Source organism: Haliaeetus leucocephalus, unplaced genomic scaffold (assembly GCF_000737465.1).
Source record: "Haliaeetus leucocephalus isolate CR32 unplaced genomic scaffold, Haliaeetus_leucocephalus-4.0 Scaffold808, whole genome shotgun sequence".
Taxonomy (NCBI): Eukaryota; Metazoa; Chordata; class Aves; order Accipitriformes; family Accipitridae; genus Haliaeetus; species Haliaeetus leucocephalus.
This window is the reverse complement of record NW_010973244.1, coordinates 3,563,848-3,587,940: the sequence shown is the minus strand read 5'-3', so window position 1 is coordinate 3,587,940 and position 24,093 is coordinate 3,563,848. Positions and strand designations below refer to the sequence as shown.

Sequence of the window (24,093 nt, the reverse complement as noted above, 5' to 3'; positions counted from 1 at the left end):
CCAAAGCAGGTGGATGTGCCCTGAAGGAAGCTGCAGCCTGTGGAGAGGAGCTCGCGCAGGAGCAGGCCCCTGCCAGGAGCTACAGCCTGTGGGAGACCCACGCTGGAGCAGTTTGTTGCTGAAGGACTGTACCCCATGGAGAGGACCCCATGCTATCGCAGGGGAACAACATGAGAAGGAAGGAGAGGCAGAGAGGAGCTGGTATGGACTGACCACAGCCCCCCATTGCCCTGCACTGCTTGGCGGAGGGGGGAGATAGAGGAGTCAGGAATGAAGGAGTGAAGGTGGGCCTGGAAAAAGAGGGATGGTGGAAAGGTGGTTTTAGTTTTTTCTTTTTTTTTCTCTCTAACTTGATTTTTGATTGGCAAAACATTAAATTAATTTTCCCCAAGTCAAGTCTGGTTTGCCTGTGATAGTAGTTGGTAACTGACAATCTCCCTGTCCTTGTCTCGACCCATGAGCTTTTTCATCTTATTTTCTCCCCATCCTGTTGAAGGGGAGGAGTGAAAGAGTGGCTGGGGTGGGCACCTGGCTGCTATCCAAGGTTAACCCACCACAGGACTGTAAAGGAAATCAAAGAGAAGGTGTCAGGGCTCATGGAGGTGTGCAAAGGTGTACCGACTCTCATTGGTATGTGTCCTGGGATATATATCCTGTTTGTCGGCTAGCAGGCAGAACTTACACTGTCTCTGATCCAACAGGGCCTGAGTAGCCAGGGACCTTCCTGTACAAGACCGTCTCTCTGCCAGCGTGCTCCAGCAGAAGCCACAGTCCAGGCAAGGCTCCCTGATCTGGATAGTGATCTGTTTCCCTTTGGGGGAGTAACGGAGGCTTTTAGAGAGAATCTTTGCAGCCAAAAGCCTCTTCCCTGTGCAGTGCCCTTCCCACCTGCTGACCCTGCAGGAGTGGGTTAATCTTTAGCACAGGCTGCAGGCTGGCTCTAGTTGAGGAGCCATGACAGGATGACAGGCATCAGCACGGTGGGGTGGGGATCCTGCTGGCAGGGAAGTGGTGGGTTGTAGTTGTGTTTTCCTGCTGATCTTGTGACAACATGGAAACGTCTTGGAGGGAGGGGAAGGAAGGCTACTTCAGTAAAGACTGACAGCCAGAGTCAAGTGAAATGTGAAAACAAACAGGTTCTCTTGAAGAAGATAGGATCACTTTTTTCCCTCCCTTGAGTTGTTCATTGATGGGAGTTTTTAGTTAGTTTGTTTTTGTTTTTTTTTTTACTCCTGGAGGCAGTATACAAAGAGATTAAAAACACAGCATGTGTCAAACGCAGCTTTTGGCACTAGATGCGCATGGATATAAGATCGTTAAAGAGATTTTTTAGACCATTTTAGCATAATCTTTTGAGTGCCTCTTGCATTGCTGCTAATACAAATCCAGGGCTTGCTTTCTTAGGGATATGATAGTTTACAGTTGGTTGGTTTTACATCTCCGTGAGGGTGGTACTGCAGTACACACTGTGGATTAAAGAGGTTCAGCTGTGGGAACAGAAAGGTTAGCCTGATGCTTGTGAATGTCTTTTCATACTGTTTTAAAAGACGAGAAGATTTTGTGATTTTTCAGAAGACATGTGATTGATGGTCCTGGAGTCATTGCTCATGCACAGAATAAATGTGTCAGGGTCAAAACCAGCACACATTTTCCTCTAAAGCCTCAGTGAACAGATTGCTCTAAGAGTTTTAGTGCACTTTTGCCTATTCACAACAGCATGGTAACAGTCTGGAGTAGGGACAAGCCCTTCACCCAGAAAATTTGAGTCAATAAGGAATTCCAGTGACCCTGATCTCACACGCAGCATGGATTGTAGAGCTGTGCTCCAGCTGACCGGCAGTAGCAGAGCGGGAGTTATTGCTGTCCCTACTCTACCTGAGGCACAGGGAGTACTGTTTGATCAAGGTCATACAGCAATATTCAGCACAAGAGCAAGCAGTCAAACTCGGATTGCTTGGGGTTCAGCAGTTCACGTGGATTTTGTAGATTAGGCTTCTGTAACTAAGGAAGAATTAAGTCAATGGTTATGAAGTCTACATTCCACAAAAATTATGCCAGATGATGTTATATTCACCCTCAAATGTTCCATTTACCTGCAGGAGAAAGCAAAGCCAAAGCACTGAAATGAAATCAAGTCATTTGACCGAAGATGTAAACACAAGTCAGTAGTTGAACCAAGATTAAAATGCTTCCAGCTACTCAAATCTATGACTGGATTTTGAGATTATCTTTCCCTTTTCCATTTTACCATCATACTTGTTGCTTGTTTTAAGCAGACAAATGCAATATGTTTGCATGCTTATTGTCATTAGCAGAAAGAATTAACCTTTTATTTGAAATAAAAAGGATTACAAATAGAGAAAGCACTTGGGTAACAATGTAAGAAAATGAACATAGGAAGTAAGAAATGCTTTGTGAAGGAGCTGGAACAATACAGTACAAAGATTAGTGGAATCAGTGAGGTCACGATGAAGCTGTTTGAAGTTTATCATCTCAGGTACACAGACAGGATGGCAGCCTTCAGCTGAGAGCTGTCGTTCCCATGAAGAGTCAGATGGCTGAAGCAATGAGCAAATTCTGGCTAAAGAGTATTCTACCTGAGCAAAGTTCAGATCCTGCTGTGTGGCTGGGTATATCATTCCCATAGGAAATGAATGCCATACATTTTATGTAAAACACTGAGCTAGAGAGCCAGTATAATCAACTAAAATGGACTATATCTTGCTATGTATTCAGCATTGGGTTGTGGGATTTTAATAGTTCATTAAATTTACATTGCAATTTTGTGGATGATATAAAAAAATGACTGTGATCTGGCCAGCACAAGAGCTCTAATACAGCTATGGGATAATAGGCTGAAATCTACTCTGGCTCATTTGTTATCAGGGAAAGTGCTTGCTGTGTTTTGAAGTCTTCAGTACTGAAGCTGATGCAGAGACCAGAAAGGATATATCTGGATTTTCAAACCATATCCTGAGTTGACAAAATTGTCTTATGAAGAAAAAAAAAATGCTTTTCTTGTAAACTGGTCAAAATTGATAAAGTGTCAAAGTGATAAAGTAGTAATAAATGTAGCATTCACACTGCTACTTAATTGTTTGCTTTTCAACATATAAGATACTTCAATATATATATATCTCAGCATATACTTCAACATACTGTGCATGTTACTACAATAATTTTATTCTCTATATCATATTCCCCAAAAATTTTAAATTAAAGGAATAGGCTTATGAATGGTAGGAAATTAAGAAATGCTGTGGAAGGTGAAAAGGTATCAGTGAAGTGAGAAGGTGAAAAAAGGAAGCTATGTTCGAATCAGATACAATATCTGACCTCTAGTTGTCATAGAAATATCTTAGGTATTAGCAGTGGGTGGTCTCTATGGTCTCAGAGGAAGGGAGGTTTATTCATGGCTCCAGAGCTTTTACAACATCTTGATTATTGTCGCCTTCCCTTTTTCCTTTAGGGGAGGTCTTTTTCACAATTCATTCAGTGCTAGTGGTTGTTGTCAGTAATGTGTTCCCTTTCACCTACCCACCTCTCTGAGACTTAGGCATGTTTGTTTGCAAGTTGTCTGGCTGAAACTGAGCTCATGTGGAAGAAAATCCTTTGAGTTATCTGTCCAGAGCCCTACCCATACCCTGGGGAGAGGATTTCTTATCAGAGATAACTGAGCACAGTTTTGGAAAGAATGGGCATCCTTTGCTGTCAGTTCGAGCCTTGGACTTTGCTCTTAGATGTCATGGTGATGCTGACATTACAAAGCTAGATACTGCACTCTTTTGACCCACCCCAGGCAAGTTCCCAGCTTCCTGTGTCCTTTCACCCTTCTCCTTGAATACGTGTTCCTCAATCGTATAGTGAAAATCTTTGTATTTAACCCATCCATACCAGAAAGAGGAATGTTGGCTGGATGAGTTTTCACAGAAAGATAGTGTTTAGCAAGCCTGCAAACAGTTTACAGCAAGTTGTCCATTTCAATAGTCTCCGTGAGAGTGGAAGCAGGAACCTGAGCAACTTCATTCTGACATGGTGGCAGCCATGGCTCCTCTTGGTTACTGCACCCTCTAAATTACAGCTTAGGGGAGAAGGAAGAAATACATCCCTGAATTGCCAGCACAAAGTCTTTCTTTATGCTTCCCTTCTCCTTTTAACTGCCCTGCTGTTTAGTAGTGACTCCTAAAACTCTTTCAAGAGATACTAATGTATAAAGGTATCATTTAAACATGACTGAATCCCACCCTTAGATCTTCAACTCTTTCTAAATTAAAGTTCAATAGCCTTCAAAGATGCTGTGCAATATGTTTAAGTCAGGTTATAGATAGTCTAAGAGAATACAGTGCCCTCTACACTATGCCTGCAATGATCCAAGCTATTCTTTGTAGTTATTTAGGATTTTATATCCTTTTTTCAGGAAATGAATGACACCGTGAAAACAAATTGTGTAAGGGGACTGGTGACAGGACATTTCAGTGAAGCATGGACATTTCAATTGAAGCGAAGTGTGTTAGTCAAATGCTACCTGCTGTGCTGATTAACAGTAACAGTAGCCTGTGTTATACAGGAAATCATAGTAGAAAAATGAATGGCCTTTCCTGTCTGCAGTATGGGAATATATAAACGTCCTGTGCTTTGGTATTCACTTTGTCTTAGGTTCTGGAATGACCAAGAGTCGTGTATGAGCTTTCATGGCACATCCGTTTTCTTAAGTGCTTGGCAGAGCAAGAGGAACAGTGACTGCAGGGAAGGAACTGGTTGTTTTGTTAGTTTGTGATTTTTGTGTTGGGTGGGTTTTTTTAATGGGGGTGATAGCTTTGGGATGAAAAGGCTCTTGAGGTTTTTGTTGGACTTAGTCTCTCTGTGTTTTTGTTAAATAAACAAAGTGTGTATACCTAGACCTTCAAATAGAGGCTCTAAAAGCCCTTACAATGTCTGGATGCCTGTCACTGCTGCCAAGACTATCTAGTGAAAGGCAGGACTGTCAGCCGTCACAGAAGTGCAGAATTTTAGCTTTTCTTTCTGCCTGCTCCTCTCATACTCCAGCTGGGTTTGTTTGCGTACCTGTCACATATTTGTGTTTTTCATTTTCACAATCCATGCAAATCTTAAATAATAGCTGCATTCCCTTTTCAGATATATTTATTAGCCTTCTCCCAACACGCCACAACCCCAAGCCTCTGTTTTATGAATGCCTTTTCAACAGATCTACTCCATGCTAGATTGGTTTTGTTTTCTTACTTTTTGGAAACAATCTACAAGATCACTGCGCTGTTGCTATTAGATAAGGAGTAGGACTTCAGGATGACTTCTGTAATACTTTAAAATACAGAAGTATTTTTTTGTTATGTTTTTCTTCAAATCTCTATCACAAAAAGCTGCAGTCACTGTGCACTTCATTGTTTGAGATTGGTGCTGTACTTCATGGTAACTACACATGTGTAAATAACAGAGCAGGATTTTTCTGACATACTGACAGTTTTACAATGGAAAGATGACACATTCAGAATGTTATTGCATCATTTTAATTACAAGTCAGAGGGAACTCTGTGTTTCCTTCATTCTTATCTTTTAAACTGTAGAAAACATCAAAGCCAAAAGAAACAAGTTCACTTATGGTGAGACATATATACCAAGAAACTATACAGTAGTTGCTTGGCTTTTTGAAAACTAGGCTAGGCTAGGCTAATATTTAAGCTTCGGTCCCATTGCTCACAAGAAAAAAAAACCATACATGTGGATCCTGATCCTTTGCAAAGCCACCTTAGCTTCACTGCAGTTCCAGGTTAATGTAGCAGATTTTCCCCACAACCTCTATTGGGGTGGGCAGCATTTTTACTGCTAGTTGTCTGGTAGGGAGCTGGTGTTGGTGGGTCTTTTTAGTTGCATTAGTTTCAGAGAATTGATTTTTAAATCGCAGTCATCACCAGTCAAACAAAAGCAGTTTGTTTCTACACTGGAATCAATAAAATGGAAAAGATATTATGGCTTAGCTGGGAACACATGCTTTTTACCTTTTGCTGTTTTGTCTCCTGTTTAAAGATAGCTTTTCCTACCATTCATATTCTATTGGTTGTATGTTAGGTCTGTGTGATCTGTAATCTGCACAGAAAATACCTGCTGTCTGCAGTACAAGAATAATTTTTTTTGTTTCAGTGTTTGCTGCTAATATAATGTGTTATATTGATCTATTCTGGCTTCTCAAGTATTTTCCTGGTGGTGATGAGAAAGATGGTATAATTCTTCACCAAAAGGAAAAGAGCTTAATTTTCATGCAAACCAATATTCAACAGAATCGTAAAGCCCTAGCCCTGGTAATAAAAATAGAAGCTGATGCTATTAATACATCATTCCAGTTACACAGAGCACCATTATGTGGCTCCTGGGTTGAGTAAAACTTCATGTAATCACAGTAGCCATAGACTTAAGCCCTATAAAGTTGGAAACTTCACCAGATGGCCATTGTCAAGGCAGATTCTAAAGACTTCAGAGCTGCAATGTGTTAGGGCTCTAGATATGACTTACTCAGTGGTAGCTTTTTAAAATACAATTACTGAACATAACTGATCCACATTATGGAAGTAATAATAATAATACTTTGCACTCAGTGACCTTTTATCTGAGGACCCAAAAGCTCTTAACCAAGGCCTTTAAATACTCCCTTTCTGCTTATAGGAAATAAAGTGTTCAGAGTCTTGATGGAGTGTGAGAGAATTGAGCAGCAGCAGTCCAACTTCGTGGCCTAATGCGTACAGTCACGTGGTGCTCTTTGCGGGTCTGGGACTGGGACAAGAGAGTGCTCCTGTTCCTGTCCCTGACAGCTGGGAGATGATGTCCCAGTCGCTTGGGACGGAACCTCCTACTTCAATAGTACTCCTAATCTTGAGTAGAGCAGCGTGTGAGTGGGATTGCTTGTATGTTAAAATGCTGTGTGGCAGGAACAAGAATGACATATAATGGCCCTAACTTGAAATTTCCTTTATTCGCTCTGTAAACTGTGAGGATAATACTGAAATGATATTAAGATCTGGCAATGCTAAAGTTCAGATATACCACACTTAGCTGAGGAGCTTAGATGTGGAGTGCTATATCTTAGGCTCTATATATTCAGACAGATAAGTACCTGGAAAGACTGGCCTGTATTTTAGGCAGAACAGTTATGTCCTTTTTAAAAGTACCACATGTTGGCCATGAATTTACTGAGCTTTAATACTCGGCCTCAAAAATCACATAATGGTATTTATTGGTAATGGGAGTAAATAACTGTATTTGACATTTGCTCTTGTATAGTCAGTAGTTATTTTTTCTTTTTTTTTTTTCCCAAAGTGATTTTATTGTTGATTTTCAGGGTCTAGAAATCACACCTGAAAGTTTTCTTGGTGACCATTTTTATCTTTTAGATCGATGTGATTGTGACTTTGGGCGGACTTGGTGGACGCTTTGACCAAACAATGGCATCAGTGGAAACACTTTTTCATGCAACAAATATCACTCCTTTTCCAGTGATAGTTATCCAGGAGTGCTCACTGATTTACCTGCTTCAACCTGTAAGTGTTGTGAAAAGTTACTACATAATAAAACTGATCTTCCACCCACCCTGACCCTGTAGGTCTTCCACTATTAAACACTCATTTTCTTAATTGTATTCTGTAGGGTGGGAGCCTAAATATAAAATACATTGCAGGGAAGTGGACAGCAAATGACAGGGCTCTGCATTCCTGCCTCGGAAAAGTTTGTGTTTAATTTGTTCAGGATAGATTTGTTTAAAAGGGGAGGAACATAGAAATCCAGAAGGTATGAAAACTGAATTTGGGTAAATATAGGATTTTGATTATAAATGAAAAAAAACCCAACAAACAAACAAAAAAAAAAACCAAACCAAAAACTTTTTAATTAGATTCCAGTAAGTTTAAATATAGCATACAGCCCTTTTGCATGTTGAGTAGCAATAAGGATGTCTGCAGTAAGAGAAACAAAAGAAAGATATAATAGGAAGATATGAGGGAATTCCTGACAAACACGTCAGGCAGAGCTCTTATGTGGTCTGAATGGTGCAGTTCATTATGATGGAAATCCAGCTAGCATCAACGAGGGAATTTATTTAAGATGTGTTATTTTTGTGGTTTTTCAGGCCTGTTATTCCATTTATTGATTCATAAAACAACACACACAAAAGATCTTGCTGGGCTTCTGCTTCTAAGATTTAAATTAAAGGCAAATCTAAGCATCAAAGAGTCTTCTCTAACAGTGATTCATTTATTTGCTTGGAAATATCTTTTCCTGATGTCAGGGTTTCTAGAAGCTTAACTAACTTTCCCATTTTATCTTGGACAGCTTATTTCATTAAAATAAATAACATTCACAGATAAATTTGACAAAACCCTGCACCACATGTGCTTCATTGTAATTTGAAAAAAGCATTAATAAGGTTCTATGAGATTATAGATTTAAATCCACAGGGGCAGGTGCTGTATTAACAACTTTGAAGCACTGTGTCTGCAGGAAAGATAGTAGGCACAGGAGCTCATTTGCCAGTATGACGAGGAATGACTCTGATCATTAGTTGCACAGCTAAATAGATAGAGGCAGCAGAGTAAGGGGGAAAGGGGGCTACAGGATAACTGTGGTTCAGATCTGAAAGTGAGGAGTACCTCACTTGTGATTGATCTGTGAGTGCAGTACTTCACTGACCACTGTAACTTAATTTTAGGATATTTCTAAGAACCTATTGGAAAGCTGAAATAAGATGGAGAATTCCCAATTTAGCTTACAAAACGCATACTTGGACTGGAAAGACTTTTAATTCTTTTCATTCATCATTTCCATAAGTGGCTTTAAAATGCCTAAGGTTGCTTTCAGAAGAGTCTTCAATGAAAAACCAAACCCTTTGCAACTTGAAAAAACTTCATGATCTGTGCATTTAAATAGAAATAGGAGGTTGCTAATTGTTTGGGCTTGCTGGAAACTTTTTAATGTTCTTTTCTTAATAATGCCGTGTGAGAAGCATTTAATACTTTTTTGTTGATGGGGAGAGTTCTACAGGATATTATTTTTTTCTGCCATTCCTGCTGTCAGTCTGCATTGCCAGTAACTGACTTCTTTAACTTCAGGCTGTTTCTGGCATTCAGAAATAAAGGGCAGATATAGGGGGCAGGCCATTTAAACAATCTTAATGCTAACTTTGACACAAAATTGCTTTTCATCGTTGGTTTAAACTTGTCACTGTCAGCATCTTCAGTCAACTGCCGTGGTACCTCCAGATAATAACATTAATCCTGCATAGTTTAGATAAAAATCAAGTGAGTAGTTTATACACAGAAAGAAATGAGGATCCTAAGCTTGGAAGTATTCTTTTTTTTTTTTTTGTATGGAGTTCAGCATGATATTTTTCTCTTGTAAACAGCCGCAATCATGACATTCTCTCTTCTTCCCCTCTCCCCTTTGTAATTTAAAATCAAGGTAGGAGGGAGTTGAACACAGTGGGAGATCCACTGACTTTTTCAAACGCAAGTCTGGAAACTGTGCAACAAATGAAGCAAGGTTTTGAGATTCAAATGCTAATGCAAATGATAAAGTTAAGAGCATGTTGCTTTTTCTATAAAATGTAGATCTGAAACCTTTCTCTCTTGGGGAAGAAGAATCTTGTCTTCATTGGATTCTATGGATAAAATACATGAGCAAAGTATAACCATGTTTTTGCTTTAAAATAACATTAGTTCTCCGTTCACTATAACGGGAGACTAGTATTAGTTCTCTATCATGTGTACCTAGGCAGAGGCTAAAATGCTTGGATAGAGCAGATAAACTGATAATCCCGTAACATCCCTAGGAAGGATACAAAGGGGAATAGCAAGTCAAGCTGCTGAATTTTTAGTTACTAATGCAGAAACTAAGAGGAGGATGGTGTGAGTAGATATCTAAGTATACCATAAAATCTATTAAGTAATTGCTTTGAAACAGTTATTTTGCATTATTACAATTTTGATATAGAGGGCTACAGCAGAAGAAATATATCAATATTCAACACACTTGTAAAGAGTCCACAGTGTTGTAGGAAACAGGCTTATAGACTTGCTAAAAGTCTTCAGGGTGATAGAGGAAGACAGCAAGGACAATGCCTGGTTTGGGATCCACTGCAGACTACCAAGCAAGGAGGACCAGGTAAACAAAGCCTTTTTTCATCAGCAAATAAAATTATCCAAGTGCTGAATGTAAGGGTAATTGGCACTTTGAGTATTGAGGCATCTCTAGGGAAATAGATGGACAGACAGTGCAAGTTTTTGAAATATACTGATAAAAATGTTTTGGCATGGAAAGTGAGGAAAACTACAAGGAAGTAAACTCTTTTATATTCATTTCTGATCTGTAAGGATGAACTACACTGAGAAGTGAAGAGGAGAAAAAAGGTGGGAACAATTACACCCCATAAATACATGTATCCGTGAACTCTATGGAGAAACTGGGTGGTAGGCTGAGATCTAGGTATACACTGTAGGTATCTAAATTTAAATAAATGAATTTCAATATAGGTCAAATTACTAAACAAGTACTTGAGAAAAGACAGCAGGCATGAAATGAGGTGCATCTATGGAAGGGCCCAAGCAATGAGAACATAGTTTGGAACTACAGAAGTTGTTAGTTGACAGCAAAAGATTTTCTCTTATCTGAATGGGAAAGGAAAACTAATGACAAATAGCGTAAATTTAATGCATCTTTTGCTCAGTGTTCACTAAAGAAAAATATTCTTTTGAGCAGATAACCAACACAGTTAAAATCAGTGCTGAAGTCCGAAGACTTCAAATTGCTCCAGAGAAAAAGCAAATAGGAGATTGAGCTGCCTTTGATTTTGCCAACTCCAAGGGCTGTTAGTTTTTGTGTGCCATGCAACACTGATTAGGATGGGTGTCAGAAATAGGGAGATTGTGTAAGAATTCCAGGAGGTGAAGCCTGCTCTGAAGCATTTTCTAATGTGGTTTGGAATTGAAAAAAAAAGTATCTCTGTACTGAATAGCCATCATATTTCTTTCTGTAGTTGGGGGGGGGGGGGAAGCAGAGCCTGAATTCTTAATAAGGAGTAATCGCTCTTTATAAGCAGGATATTTTATGCAACAGTCTGTACATTTTATGCTTGAAATTTTGGTAATATCAATTATCATTAGAATATACCCTAGCTGAAGAGCATTAGGCCCTTAGAGTCATGTTTATCATGCTAGCCATGCTCAATATGAATGGCTTAAGGTTTCACATACATACTTTCTCATTTTCTGGTTGTGTGCTTCTCAGGAGTACAGAAACATTAGCTTCTGTACACTGAGCATAAATTATCTTTTATCTGTGAGTTTTATGGCAGTTTGTAATACAAGGTAATAGGATTTATGACCAAGAAATGAGAAGATGTCCAAGAGTTAATGAGGCCTGTCTTTTACATTATACTGAGCAGTTCAGTTTTCCCCACACAGGATTCCAGCCCTGGAATGTAGAGAAGAATTGCTACCTACACATGAAAATGTGTTACAGCAGCATATTTTTGTCAGATAGGTAACTCTTTTGAAAGAGTGTGTGAATACTTTGATAACCCTTTTTTTTTTTTGCACACAGCCTTTCTTGTGAGTGCATGCCTGCCTTCCTTGTGAGAAATGATGAATAATTTAACATCATAGGTAGTAGTCCAGCAGCTAAATATGAGCAATAAGAATCAGGAGTCCTATCCCTTACTCTTGGCTCTTTACTACCATTTCATTGGAAAGAAGTAAATTGTATAGCCCTTTGATCTCACAGTCTCCTAGTTTGTAAACTGGATAAAACCCACGTCCTTCTCTGAATGGGTACTGTGAGGCTCGTTTAGTTTTTTTACAAAACGCCATTACATCCTCAGCTCTGCACTGGGGTGGAACATAGTATTATGGTAATAGTAACAAAAGTATTAATAAGGCCCTTAATTAACATAAATATTGCCATACAGTAGGCTGTGCAGCTAATTAGTTAGCATGGTCCCAAGCACAGTTTTAGTGGGAGTCAGCTATCATTCTTATAGACAGTGCCTGGACACAGTTTGGGTTTAGCACAGGCCAGTTACCGCTTACTAAGCGTTTGGAGGGTACTGCCTTGTCTTGGGGACAAGTGAGAACAGTCATACGCATGTGAGCAGTGCTGTGCCAGTTGGCTTGAGGTCCAGAGAGTATTACCTGAACCATTTTAGAAATGCAGACAGAGTGACTACACATGGATATCTGCTCCTAGATGGGGACACTGCAATAGATATAAGTGAGGGAAGGTACAAGACTGGAAACTTTACTGGAGTTGTTGCTGCAATTCTCTATGCCACTGTTATTTGGTTTGCTTTGTGTCCCTGCTTGTAAAGTTTAATGGGAAGTTCAGGGTATATACCTTCAACTTCTGAGCTTTTTTCTGGCAGCCAGTTCCTTGAGTTTTGCAGGAACTTCAAGAATGAGTTATCAGATCAGTTCTATACTGCCTCATATGTGTAAGAAGAAGGTCTAGCTTGCACTGGCACTCAGTGGAGAAAATCCTTAGTGAGTGTGTCTCTTCTGGAGGATAACTTTGGAATTTGGAAACTTGGCAATAACCTTTAATGTCTCCTTTTCCTATATTATTAGTACATTTTGTGGGTAGATTCAGTTGCAAAAAAGTCCCAGCTGCCAAGGAAGGTGTTTAAACATATATTTAATATTTAAACATGAATTTAATATTTAAACAAAATATTTAAACATATATTTAGTACTTAAAATATTTATTGTCCTGAAAGGCCATCTTTCTTGTTTAGTATCTGCTCTCAAAGAGCACTGTTGGAACTTTAGTTGACAAAGCAGTGAGTCTCTGTGCCTCAAGTTCCTTGTAGGTTACTTGAATGAGTGTCTATGGAATTTGCAAATATACAACTTCTTGTTCTTCAATAAATACATCTTTTTGTGAATTTTTCTATAAGAAACCCAGCTGTTCAGCTGGACAGAAACACTGCCAATGTCAAAAACATCAGCAGTGGAAAAGTCTTACTCAAGCCCATCTCTGGGAGCCTGACTCCTTCACAGAAACCCTTGCAGAAAGGGCTTTTGTGCTTCCAGAGCTTCAGTAGCACATTTAAATGGCTTCTCTGAAAAAAAGTTGCTATGTTGGTAGTTTAGCTGCCTTAGTTTCCTTCTTTAGTAAGAAACTTTGAGGATTTGGTTACAGCTCAACTTCTGTTTTTGAAATAAAACTGTTAAGAGTTAGAGCCTGTGTTTTTCTTCTTCCCTGGGAAAATCCAGCTGGGCTAATGATGATTCAGTCATTCTTATTATGTGTTTTTGTAATGGGTCTGTGTAAATGTGACCTTCAAATGGCTCCAGGTCCAAGTGACTTCAGGTTTATTTCATGGTAATTTATGGGTATGAAGTGGTGTTGCTTCATGTTTAGTACTGGATTTCTGCGTTTTACTGGATATCAGTGATCCAAATTTAATTAATTTTTGTCAATCACATCTTGACCTGGGGAAGATTTACTTGCTATCTTGCTTCTCACTGTTACAAAAGGAAAATTTTAGTGGGATTTTCTCTTAACAGCTAGATTCTTTATAACTTAGTTCTATTCCAGCATCAGCAAATGTGTAGTATGAAGTATTTAAAGCTTATATAGTAGAAAATAATAGAAATAATATTATTAGAAATAATAACTAGCTTTTGAAACACTCATATCTTTTCAAGCAGTTTATTTAGCATCAGTTAAAAGTGCAATCTGCATCAATTTTATGAAATATTTGAAATTATGTGGATTTTTTGTGGACTTTTTTCAGAGGATGACATCTAATAGTTACGGAATACTTCTGTATAACGAAGAAATATGCAAAACATTTTTTTTTTAATAAGTCTCATCCTACAGCCTTTGCTTAGACAAACAGATTACAACAAATTCATAAGAGAATTTGTTAGCTTGCAGGTAACCACTTTAAAAAAACCCTTAAGTTTCAGAGAGGAAAGGAAAATACCAAACTGTCATTGCCAAGTGAAAAAGAATAGCCTTTACTAAATGAGATTTTCATCTGCTCATAATTCTTAAGAAATGAGTAATACTCTATAGCAGGATATGTTAATCACAGAGCTGGTTTTAAATTCACATCTTAATGCTTGTCTGCAAGAGAAGATGATGTAAGGAGTCTAACTGGATTACTTATGTATTTCTAAATTCTGGAGTCATCCAGTTTGATTCTGAATCAATATCCAGTGTTTGGTAAGTTTCAACGGTTCTACTCTCAAAATTTTTCAGTCTTTGTCCAGATTTTTAATTAGTTACTACAGCAGCCGATGGATGATCATCTAAGAGAATCTTGACACTAAATAAAGCTCTTCCAATGAGGCTCCTACTCTCTGTTGTTGCCCCTAGCTGTTGTAATATGATCTTGTTAATATGATAATATCTATTTTGCTGCTTTATGGAAACCACGAGTAGTTTTCTGTTACAAAACTAATTTTCTTAGAGCTGGGTTTTTTCCCAAACCTGTCAATTAATTGTGTTTCCTTTGAATTCTTAATCCTCCTTTTCATCCCCACCCTTAACAAACTTCTTTCTGCAGTTTTCTGATACTTTGGGGTTTTGCGTGTAATGTAGTATTAATGATTTTCTGTACTGTAAAACAATTATTGTACTGCACATGTTGCCTGCTTTACATTAAATGATCAGCAGCAAAACATACAATGTTTGTCTTTGAAGTTTGGTTATTGGTAGGAGCTGATGCTTAAACAGGGATCAATGGGAAGCTGGTAAAACTTCTGCTTTGGTGATAGAGCTAAGCTGAGGAAGACCACAGCAGTATATACACTTGCTGTGTGTTCATTTAATCTTTCTTCTGTAACCGAACAGGACAAAGCTGGAGTGTGCATGCATGTGTGTGTTCATTCTAGTTTTGTTTGGATTTTTTTCCAGGTAGGACTTTGAACCTATGTGGGGATTTTGTAGCAAGCTAAAGAATTCCCAAGCTTTTTGTGAATAGATTTTTGGCCAAAAAAAAGGAAAAAAAGGCATTTTAAATGGCTGTTAATATGGATTCCAAATTTGATCAACAGAATTAAATATTTTGTACTTAATTTAATAAGCTTTCTACAGGGTGCCATATTTTTATACTTCAAAAAAGAAAAATTATTCAAATGCTTGTCTGTATGAAGGTCTCATAGACTGGTACTTTACAGATTGATTTTGTAGTATTTTTATGATTTTTTTGCTGTGGTTTAAAATATTTGTCTGCCACCTGACACCCAGAGGGAGTAATACAATGTTTTGAAGTTTCAAGGTTTACCATTAGACATAAAGGACTAAGAGGACTTAGAGGGATAATTATGAACACTTTCTGTGACTTGCCTAATCAGAGGCCACTCCTCTCACTCATTAATCATCATACAGCGAGATCTTATTTTCTCTTTCTAATCTTGTTTCTTCTTCTTCCCCACCCCCCCCAGATTTCTTGGATCCCATCAACTGTCTTTTCTTGGCACATCATCATACCTTAATTTTTTAGTTTAGTTTTGTAAAAACTATTCTTGCTTTAACTTAAGCAGCCACTGCTGCCCTGAAGATTTTTCCCAGGATTCATCTCCTTCCAGCAGTTACAGTTTTATGCTATGAAGCATTAATTCATCAATACCCTTTTGTCATTCTGGCTTCATCTATTCCTCTTGGGTCTTGCAATATTTCCTCTTGATTCTGTTGTACCAATGACCAAAGCGGCCTCATCTGTGTAGTATTGGAGGCTATTGGGGTGATGTCTACTGCAGCATGCCTATGCATCACCCTTAAATTATTGCCGAGTTACAATTCTTTGTTCAGCTTTATTGAGTTAGGCCAAATTTCTCAAATCCTAGGATTCTGTGCTACCGACTAAATGACACTGTCTCCCTGAAGGCATCCTACTGCTTTGCTTGAGGTGAATTTCACTGAAGTTTTGTAGTAAGAGCTTTCCTCTTTGAGTATTAAATGGATTTCAGTGATAGTTTGGGAGTATGGGATTTTTTCACTCCCTCCCTGGCATTACAGAAAGTTCTGTAGGGAAACTAACGGGTATCAGAAGTCTGTAATCTGTGACAGAGCCTCCTCTGGAAAGAAAATGAATGAAAATATTTTATTTCATACAATTAAAAATATAGCAGGGAAAAACCAATATTATTATTCCTAGACTGAATGTAAATGACAGTAAAAACTGAAGTGATAGTAGATGATAAATTATTACCTGCTACAAAACCAAAAACAATCAGAATGCTGAATACTTAATGGTTGACTAAGCCTGAAGGGTTATAGATTCCTTTAGAGGAAAGCTTAAAAATGGTCCTTTCTGCTCACATCTGAGTACTGGCATTAACTGAAGTTGCAGAAGGTGAGCATCCGTATTCTGGCCTCAGTTATATTTGAAAATATGTTATCTCTTAAATTCAGTCCCCTTATGAAATCGCTTAGGCTTTTCCAATCCCTTACAGTATCACTGTTAATTCTGTATCAGCCAAGGCAGTGGTGTCAACAGTATGGATTTTCTATGTTTACACGTATTGTTAAATAAGGATCAGTGCAGAAGAATGATACAGTTTAGTAATATCTGAGGTTCTAGGGAAAATGCTGTATTACCCTGATAAACAAGATTTAGCTAGAACTATTCAGCTTTGCTCTCGGAAGTGATTTAGTTCGCAATCCAAATTTTTTTCATGTTGGTAACAACTGGTTACATTAGCACTCTCAGCACTTCAGCACTCTCTCTGCTGTGACAGAACATCCCAAGAGGAGACACTGATCGGGGATTGAGTTCTTCAGTGTTTTTAAAGACTGTAATATGTCTATCACTCTCACATCAACTGCAGTCAAAAATACTTGCCAACAGTGCAGTTGGACTCAATGACCTTTCTGGGAGCACGGGCTTCCTACTCCTAATCCTGAAATCAAGATATTTGGAGTGAATGTGTTCCTGTTAAAAGCGAGAAAAGGAGTCTGGAAGCCTATGACTTGGCAGCAGAAGAAAGGCTCCTTCTCCATCCTCAGATCTAAATTTACAGAATTGGTACAGTGCCCCTAAGAGGCAACAAAAGGGAACAAGCTCCTTTTGGGGAGCCATCTGAGCATTAGCAACAGGTGGAAGCAGCGGGTAACAGTGATTGGAGATATCCTTCTGCAGAACACAAAGGCACCCATCTGCTGACCAGACATGCTTTCACAGGAGTTGCGTTGCTTGGCAAGGGCCTGAATTCAGGATGTGAAGGCTTGTCTGGCCCTTGGACCGTTACCTCTTGCTGCTCATCTGCGCGGACACCAGTGACACTGCCAAGGGAAATCTGAAGTAAATCAAGACAGACTGCAGAGCTCTTTAGGCAAAGGAGAGCCTACATGCAAGCCGGTAGTGTTTTCCTCAATCCCGTGGATGAGGGGGAAATGCTCAGGTAAGTGCAGACACAACCTGTGAGTTAATGGCTGGCTATGTAGCTGGTGTCACAAGAAGTGCTTTGGCTTTTATGATCGTGGGTTCCTCTGAGGAATGAGAACTGCTAGTGCGAGACAGGATCCATCTGACAAAGCAGGGAAAGAACATCCTTGCCAACAGGCTGGCCAACCTGATGAGAAGAGTTTTTAACTGGGTTATATCGAAGGATGGTGATGACAGCTTATAGTTAAGTAAGTGAGTAGCAGTTAGGGGTGATAAGTTCAAGGGGCAGAGGAATGGAGTGAGAGAGTCCTCAGGAAAGATAAAACAAGTCAAAAGAGAATCCATCTCAAGTGCCTGTACACAAATGCATGCAGCCTAGGAAACAAACAGGAGGAGCTAGAGCTCCGTGTATGGACACAGAACTGTGAAATCATTGGAATAGCTGAGAAGTGGTGGGGTAGCTCATATGGCTGGAGATCTGATAGGGAATCATCTGATAACAGCTCTTTGGGAAACACAGGCAAGGAAGAAGAGGAGAGTGGTGGCCCTTTTTGGGAATGAGCAGTTCACAGTAGAAGGGATCCTGTGGGAGGCAGCTCTGAATGTCAAAGCAGCAGGTTCAGTGGAGGATCACCAAGATGGCTGGGGGCTGGAGCACATGCCCAGTGAGAAGAGGCTGAGGATACTGGGCTTCTTCAGCTTGGAGAACAGAAGGCTTTGGGGAGTCCTAATAGCAATCCTCCAGGGTCTGTGAGGAGGTTATCAAGCAGATGAAGCCAGGCTTATTCCTGAGGTGCAGAGCAAAAGAATGAGAGACAGTGGTCCTAAACTGAAACAGGAGATTCTGGGTAACTGTAAGGAAAAATTTCTACTATGAAGATAATTATGTACAGGAATAGGTTGCCCAGAGAATCTCTGGCCCTGGCAGTGTTCAGAACCCCATTGGAAGACTGCACTCAATGATGTCCCGAGACCCCTTCCCACCTAAGTGATTCTGGGACACTTGTGGAGATGCAGGTAGATTGAACAGGTGCATTAGAGCCATTGTACAAGTATCTGTTGAGAAGAATCTGGAATCTCCTGATACAGAAGACTATGTGGCCATGTTCAGAAATAGTAGTTCTGTCCACTCTGAGCTCTCTTCATGTTTTTGTTACCTTACAAGAGAAGATTTGTTTTAGTCTCTTGTGTAACCTCTCAGAAAAATGCTGAAAAGAGAAATGCTTGCTGTCTCTAAATGCACTGAGTAAATGCCAGGTAGATAAACAGTCTATTTAAGCTCAAGGCCAATGTTAGAACAAGAGTAAATTGCTTTAAACCAGTGATGGATAAATTTCCATCAGAAATTAGAAAAAAAGTCCTTAATCATTGGTCTGATGAGATTCAGCAACAGCTTTCCAAAAGGGAATAATGGGGAGGAGAGGGACAGTTAGAAACAGAGCTCACTATGTTGATTGTTTATTCCCAACTGTATTGCCCAAAAAAGTTAACATAAAACTTTCAAGAGTTGCCAACATACGACCTTATGTAGGCATTGCGTTTCCAACCGTCCTTCATTTCCTGCTTTTTAAACTTGAAGCCTGGCAGTCGCGTTAGTCATTTTGAACTATGAGTCATATAAGCCGTGGTGGTCTGTGGCCAGCCTTTCAGCAGTGCTGGTTTGCAAACAGTTAGCATTAGTTCCAGCCCCGGCCATAAAGTCTGTTTCACAAATGTTGTTCCCTTTTGTATTTTATCCACTATATCCAGAAATCTAGGCATCGCTTTTGTGTATGCCATAAGAAATCCAAAGGTCGTTTAGCAATCAGGGAAGTTTTACTAGCATGAAAGTATATACCTTTTGGCTAGTAATGTTACCAGTACAGAATAAATTTAAGCATATGGCAAAGCAGATTAATGAAATCTAAGCATGTGCTTAAGCACTTCATTGAATTGTGGTCTGCAGATGTAAGTATAGTATCTCATCTGGTGAATAATTCCAAGTTAAGATGTCTCTGCATTTTCCCATCCACATGACAGCCAATGATGCTTCATAGGGAGTATCTGCATTTCTGTGGCATCAACATCTGTTTCAGAATGGTTAATTTTCATTAAAAGTTCCCATCCGTTGTTAATTGAATTATAGCCTTCAATTTCAGCAATGTCAGGTACTTGAGGGAGAAGGAGCTACACCCAGAGGGGAATCCTTTTATTCTGATGAAAGAATAAATTATCAGATTGAATAATAATTAGCTTGCAGAATTCTCTGCTAGTAACCACAGTGTTCACAATGAAATGTGCCCTTGCGTTATGAGTCTGAGGTCTTCCTACCTCACAGCAACTTAAAGATTTTTAGATACGTGCGTCTAAAAGCTGCATTGCAGCAGGTATCTCTCCTTAGGCTCTTAATAATGAGGTCACCTTGTTCAGTCCTTTCTCAGCTATCACGTTCCTTTTGGGGCAGGGAAAAGAGGAAGCCTTTCTAGTAAAAAAAGGTACATTTTTCTCCTCTTTGTAACAACCAGCAGTTTTTCTTCAACTGGGGGAGGTACTTCAGAGTGAAGTGAGAGCAGCTGAAGATCTGGAATTAGGCAATGATGGCACAGGCAGAGAGTCTCGTTAGCTGCGAGTTTGGTGAATTTCTTTAAGGACAAGCTGCCTGTCTCCTTTACGCTAGAGAAACCTGGGAACTGGCAATAAAATTGATAAGGTATTCACTGTACCCAGGGTATCAGCTGAAACTTTAAAGCAGTTAAAAGAGCACCAAGGGAGGACTCAGTAGGTCTCTGCATGGCCACTATGTCTCTGCGTGAAGTCCCAGACCCTCCTGTCCATTCAGGATTGCATGGGAGTTATTTCCATGTGTTGTAGGTGTGCAAGCTACTGCATGCAGCCTTAACCCACCCATGCTCACTGGTTCTTGAAATCCCATGAGGAACGTGGAGAGTCTGGTATATTCCTGTTGTGCGAGATGGGTGGCCACAGGCAGAACCCTTGAGCAGCAGCCTGAGTTATCCAGCTACTCTGCTGTGCCAGATGATGTATGCCACAAATGAAGGTGTACTTCAGGACCTGTGCAGTTAAAGGAAGTAGCTCATCATCTCTGTTACACATATTTTATCGATTTTCTGTAAGCTCGATGATATCAACTGAATTAATAATGCCATTCAGCCTGTGTCACTTCTTGGTCTTTCATGTATCTGACTTATGGATCTCCTTTCTTACCTGTTCACAAGCGATCAGTGATATTGCAGAAGTATCAGGGCAACATGAAATCTCTGTTATAATTTATGAATAGTAATGCCCTTCATGCACGTCTCTCTTTTTTTTAATTCTCTTTTGTACTTAAACCTAGTTCCAGATTACTGTACTAAATGTGTTCTGTGTCTCCTTATGGAGGTATTATGAAGCTGTTGATTTAGAAAACAGGTTTTCCAACAATAGTCTAGGAAGTTTTTAAGTGCTTCCAGTATAGAAGCACATTGAACTGTCAAATATATTCCTAGAAAACTCTTAAGGAGATAAAATACTTAAACATTCTCTTTTTTTTTTTATTCCAAGACAGCCAGGAAAGTAAATCAGTTTTAGCTATTTAGTGTAGTCTGTTAAAAGGCACTAAATGGTCAGAAATAACTGTCAGCACTATGGTGAGCTGCCTGACATTGGTAATACAATTCAAATGTGCAGCTGAGATGTTCCTCCTCCTAATTTATGCTCTTTTATGGCAAGGACAGCAATGTTCACAAGCATCAGCCTGAGCCACGGTCTTCAGATAATGAAGCAAGTGTAATTGCTCATTTCTGTAGCACTTGGAAACCCATGCATAATGATGTTCAAATCTCTCGTCTTGAAAGACGGTAGGAGCTCATGTTTCTGAGACAGGCTGAGACAACTCCCGCAGTTCAGTGAGACTGACACCCTGCTGGTGTCTCCTCCTGGAAGCGCAGAGGCGTCTCCTGCTGAGAACCTGCATCTGGTTGCTCCTATGCAAACTTCACTTTCAGCTGGGGGAGTGAGAACAAGATCTTCTTTCCTTGATGTTTGGCAGTGTTTTTCCATGGGACTCTGGAAATGCAGGGTGATTTTTAAGACCACTGCTTTATAACTGGATATTTTTTCCCATCTGAGGGTTAAACATCCAATGGTGAGTCAGCTAGAGCTTACCTGACGGTGCTTTCTCTTCACTGATTGTTTTGATAATTCCTACTTCATAGTCATCTTGGAGAGGGGGAAATGGTGATGAAGTTAATCTGAAAATAAGCCTAGTATTTAGACATGCTTGATACTGCTCTGTACGGTTTTATACTAGAGTGTGGTACTGCAGTACCATGGTTTCTTTCCTTCCAGTTGTATACCAAAAATCAGATTATTAGGGCTATGCGTATTCTCAAAATTCTTTATCATGAGGGGCAGCTGACATACAAAGTCTGTGGTAGAAATAGTTATTTTTAGAAGAATCCATAAGACGAGGAATAATAACTTAGCTGGCTTTTCATATAGGCTCTGATCTTCCATTAGTGAATCAGACTACATCTCATGTCACACTCTTTAGCTAGATCTCAAGGTATATTACTCTTATATTACAGTGAGAGAGAGGCAAAGGCATGAGGAAGTGAAATGATTTGCCCAGGTACCCAGGGAGTCAATACCGTATTAAAAACTGTATCCAGTTCTCCAGGTTTATATCTCCAGTGACCTGTCAACTGGCACCTTTTGTCTCACTTCTTGGTGCTTGTGACTTGATTAGGAGTGACCTTTAGAGATGATGGAGGTTTTTACTGAAAGCACTGAATCCTCTCAGAAAAATCACAAAGCTCACTTTTCTATAGTAGTCAAAAATTCATCCTAACTTCCTTAGGAGAAATTGTGAAGAAGGTGGATAAGTATAAATTAATTAATCTCAGTTCTAAAGAAACATGAGAAAAAAATCTCACGTCTGAATCTGAGAATGTCATGGCTTAGATTGGGCAAATATATATATGCCAATTAAAACAACAGCTGATTGTTTCTAATGAAGAATATATCCAGGAACAAAAAGAAAAGAACGTGTCAGGATGCAGCAGACAATTACTAGAAATATACATCTTTTAGCTTTCTGCCCCTGTGCATGAGCAGTGAGCATTGTGCCATCCAATAAAACATTTTTCATCTCAGCAGAATATTGCAAGTTCTATTTTGATTGTCATAAGAAAAAGCAGTTCACAGGAGATATTAGAGGATGGATGTTTGTTCCCTCCTGCCTTTTTTAATGTGTTCAAGATGTGTAGGTTAGAAATGCAGAAGAGAAAATTACTACAGCTATCAGAGTCTTTCATAGGTGACTGAGCAAAAGAAAATCCTAGGATATCACATAACAGACCTTACAGCAAGATTTGTTCTCATTCTGTGAGGGTTCTAGGAAATTCACATATCATGTCTCAGTCCAATGAGCTGTCATGAACACAGACTACTCAGGCACAGTAGTATGTTTCTGCTCTTTTAGTATGTAGCCAGATAAACTTTTGTGGTTGGACGGACAGGCACATTTTCCCCCTTTCTTATCTGAGCTAATCTCTAACTATAGTTGTATAAATCCCTAAGCAAGTAATTGATTCTTTCCTTTCTCAGAACAGCTGCTGACCTATATTTTTAGAGGCCAAATTTCTTGAAATTAGTTTAAAAATACAGAATTTAAATGTTCATTCAGCACAGCTGTATAGAACCAGCATATATTTCTTTCTTTTTTTTTTTTCCCTGAAATTAAGATACTTCACGAATATGTGTCGCATAAAGTATTTGAAGTGTAGTGTTCAGCACGGAGGAAGAGACTGAATACACTATGAGAAAACCAGAATCACATCTGTCCTTTTATAGAGGGAAGGCAGAGGGGGTTTTAAAGTGTTGGGTTAGGTCTGTAATCTAGGCCAAGTTAGGCAATATCTTTGGAAGTGCAGGGAAAACATTTGCACTTAATGATCTGGAGGAGTGAAATTGGTGAAAAGATGCAAAGAGAAGAGAGAGGTAATGCAGAGCTCATGAATTGTATATGGACTGTAGAGGAGAGTACTATGGACTTTAGACAGGCTAGAGAAGGAGAATGAAATAAAAGACATGAAGAACTAACAGTATGGATATGGTAATTGTCTACTGGGATAAAAACGTGAAGCATTTGTTGTCCTATTGTATTGTTTAGGAAAAATGTTAAGAGATGCTCATAATCTGGATCCATGGTAGATTGAAAAGGAGATTGAAGTGAGCTCTAAGGTCATATCAGAAGTTATCTGTTGCAAGTCTCATCTGTGCCTGATCTTCAGAGGATTAAAGTTGTTCCTTGCACTCTACAGCTGTGGACTTAAGCAGAAGCTGCAATAACTCCTGAGGTGACTACCAGAGTCTCAGCCATCCCAGTTGTTAAATTCAGAGAAATACTGCCCAATCAGCGTCTGAATGTAGTGGGTTTCCTGTGAAGGTCTGTGACAGTCTCTAGCCGTTGTATGTGCATGTTGGGTGCACTTTACGTAATGTTACCACAATTGCTTCTCCCTACACACACTCACACTCACATTCAGTCTGCTTGTCGTGTTGACTGCTTCCCCAGGCAGTGTTTATTCATGTAGGGGACGAAGTCAGGGGAGAGGGTTCTTCTCTGTTTGATTTATTGGGGAAGGAGGGAGTGATTCTTGGAGATCCGTTGCTTTGTTGTTTGGTTTTGATTTTATGTTAAACCAATGCAAATATTCACCAGT

General features: G+C 39.4%; 1 protein-coding gene across 1 annotated transcript in view; it reads left to right on the top strand.

Annotated features, from left to right (window-relative positions):
- TPK1 (thiamin pyrophosphokinase 1) overlaps window positions 1-24,093 on the top strand; it is a 208,728-nt gene that overhangs the window by 89,377 nt on the left and 95,258 nt on the right. Inside the window, exon 5 of the mRNA XM_010581823.1 lies at window positions 7,401-7,547. Within this exon, the coding sequence (XP_010580125.1) occupies window positions 7,401-7,547 (147 nt within the window). The remainder of the gene's footprint in view (window positions 1-7,400; window positions 7,548-24,093) is intronic.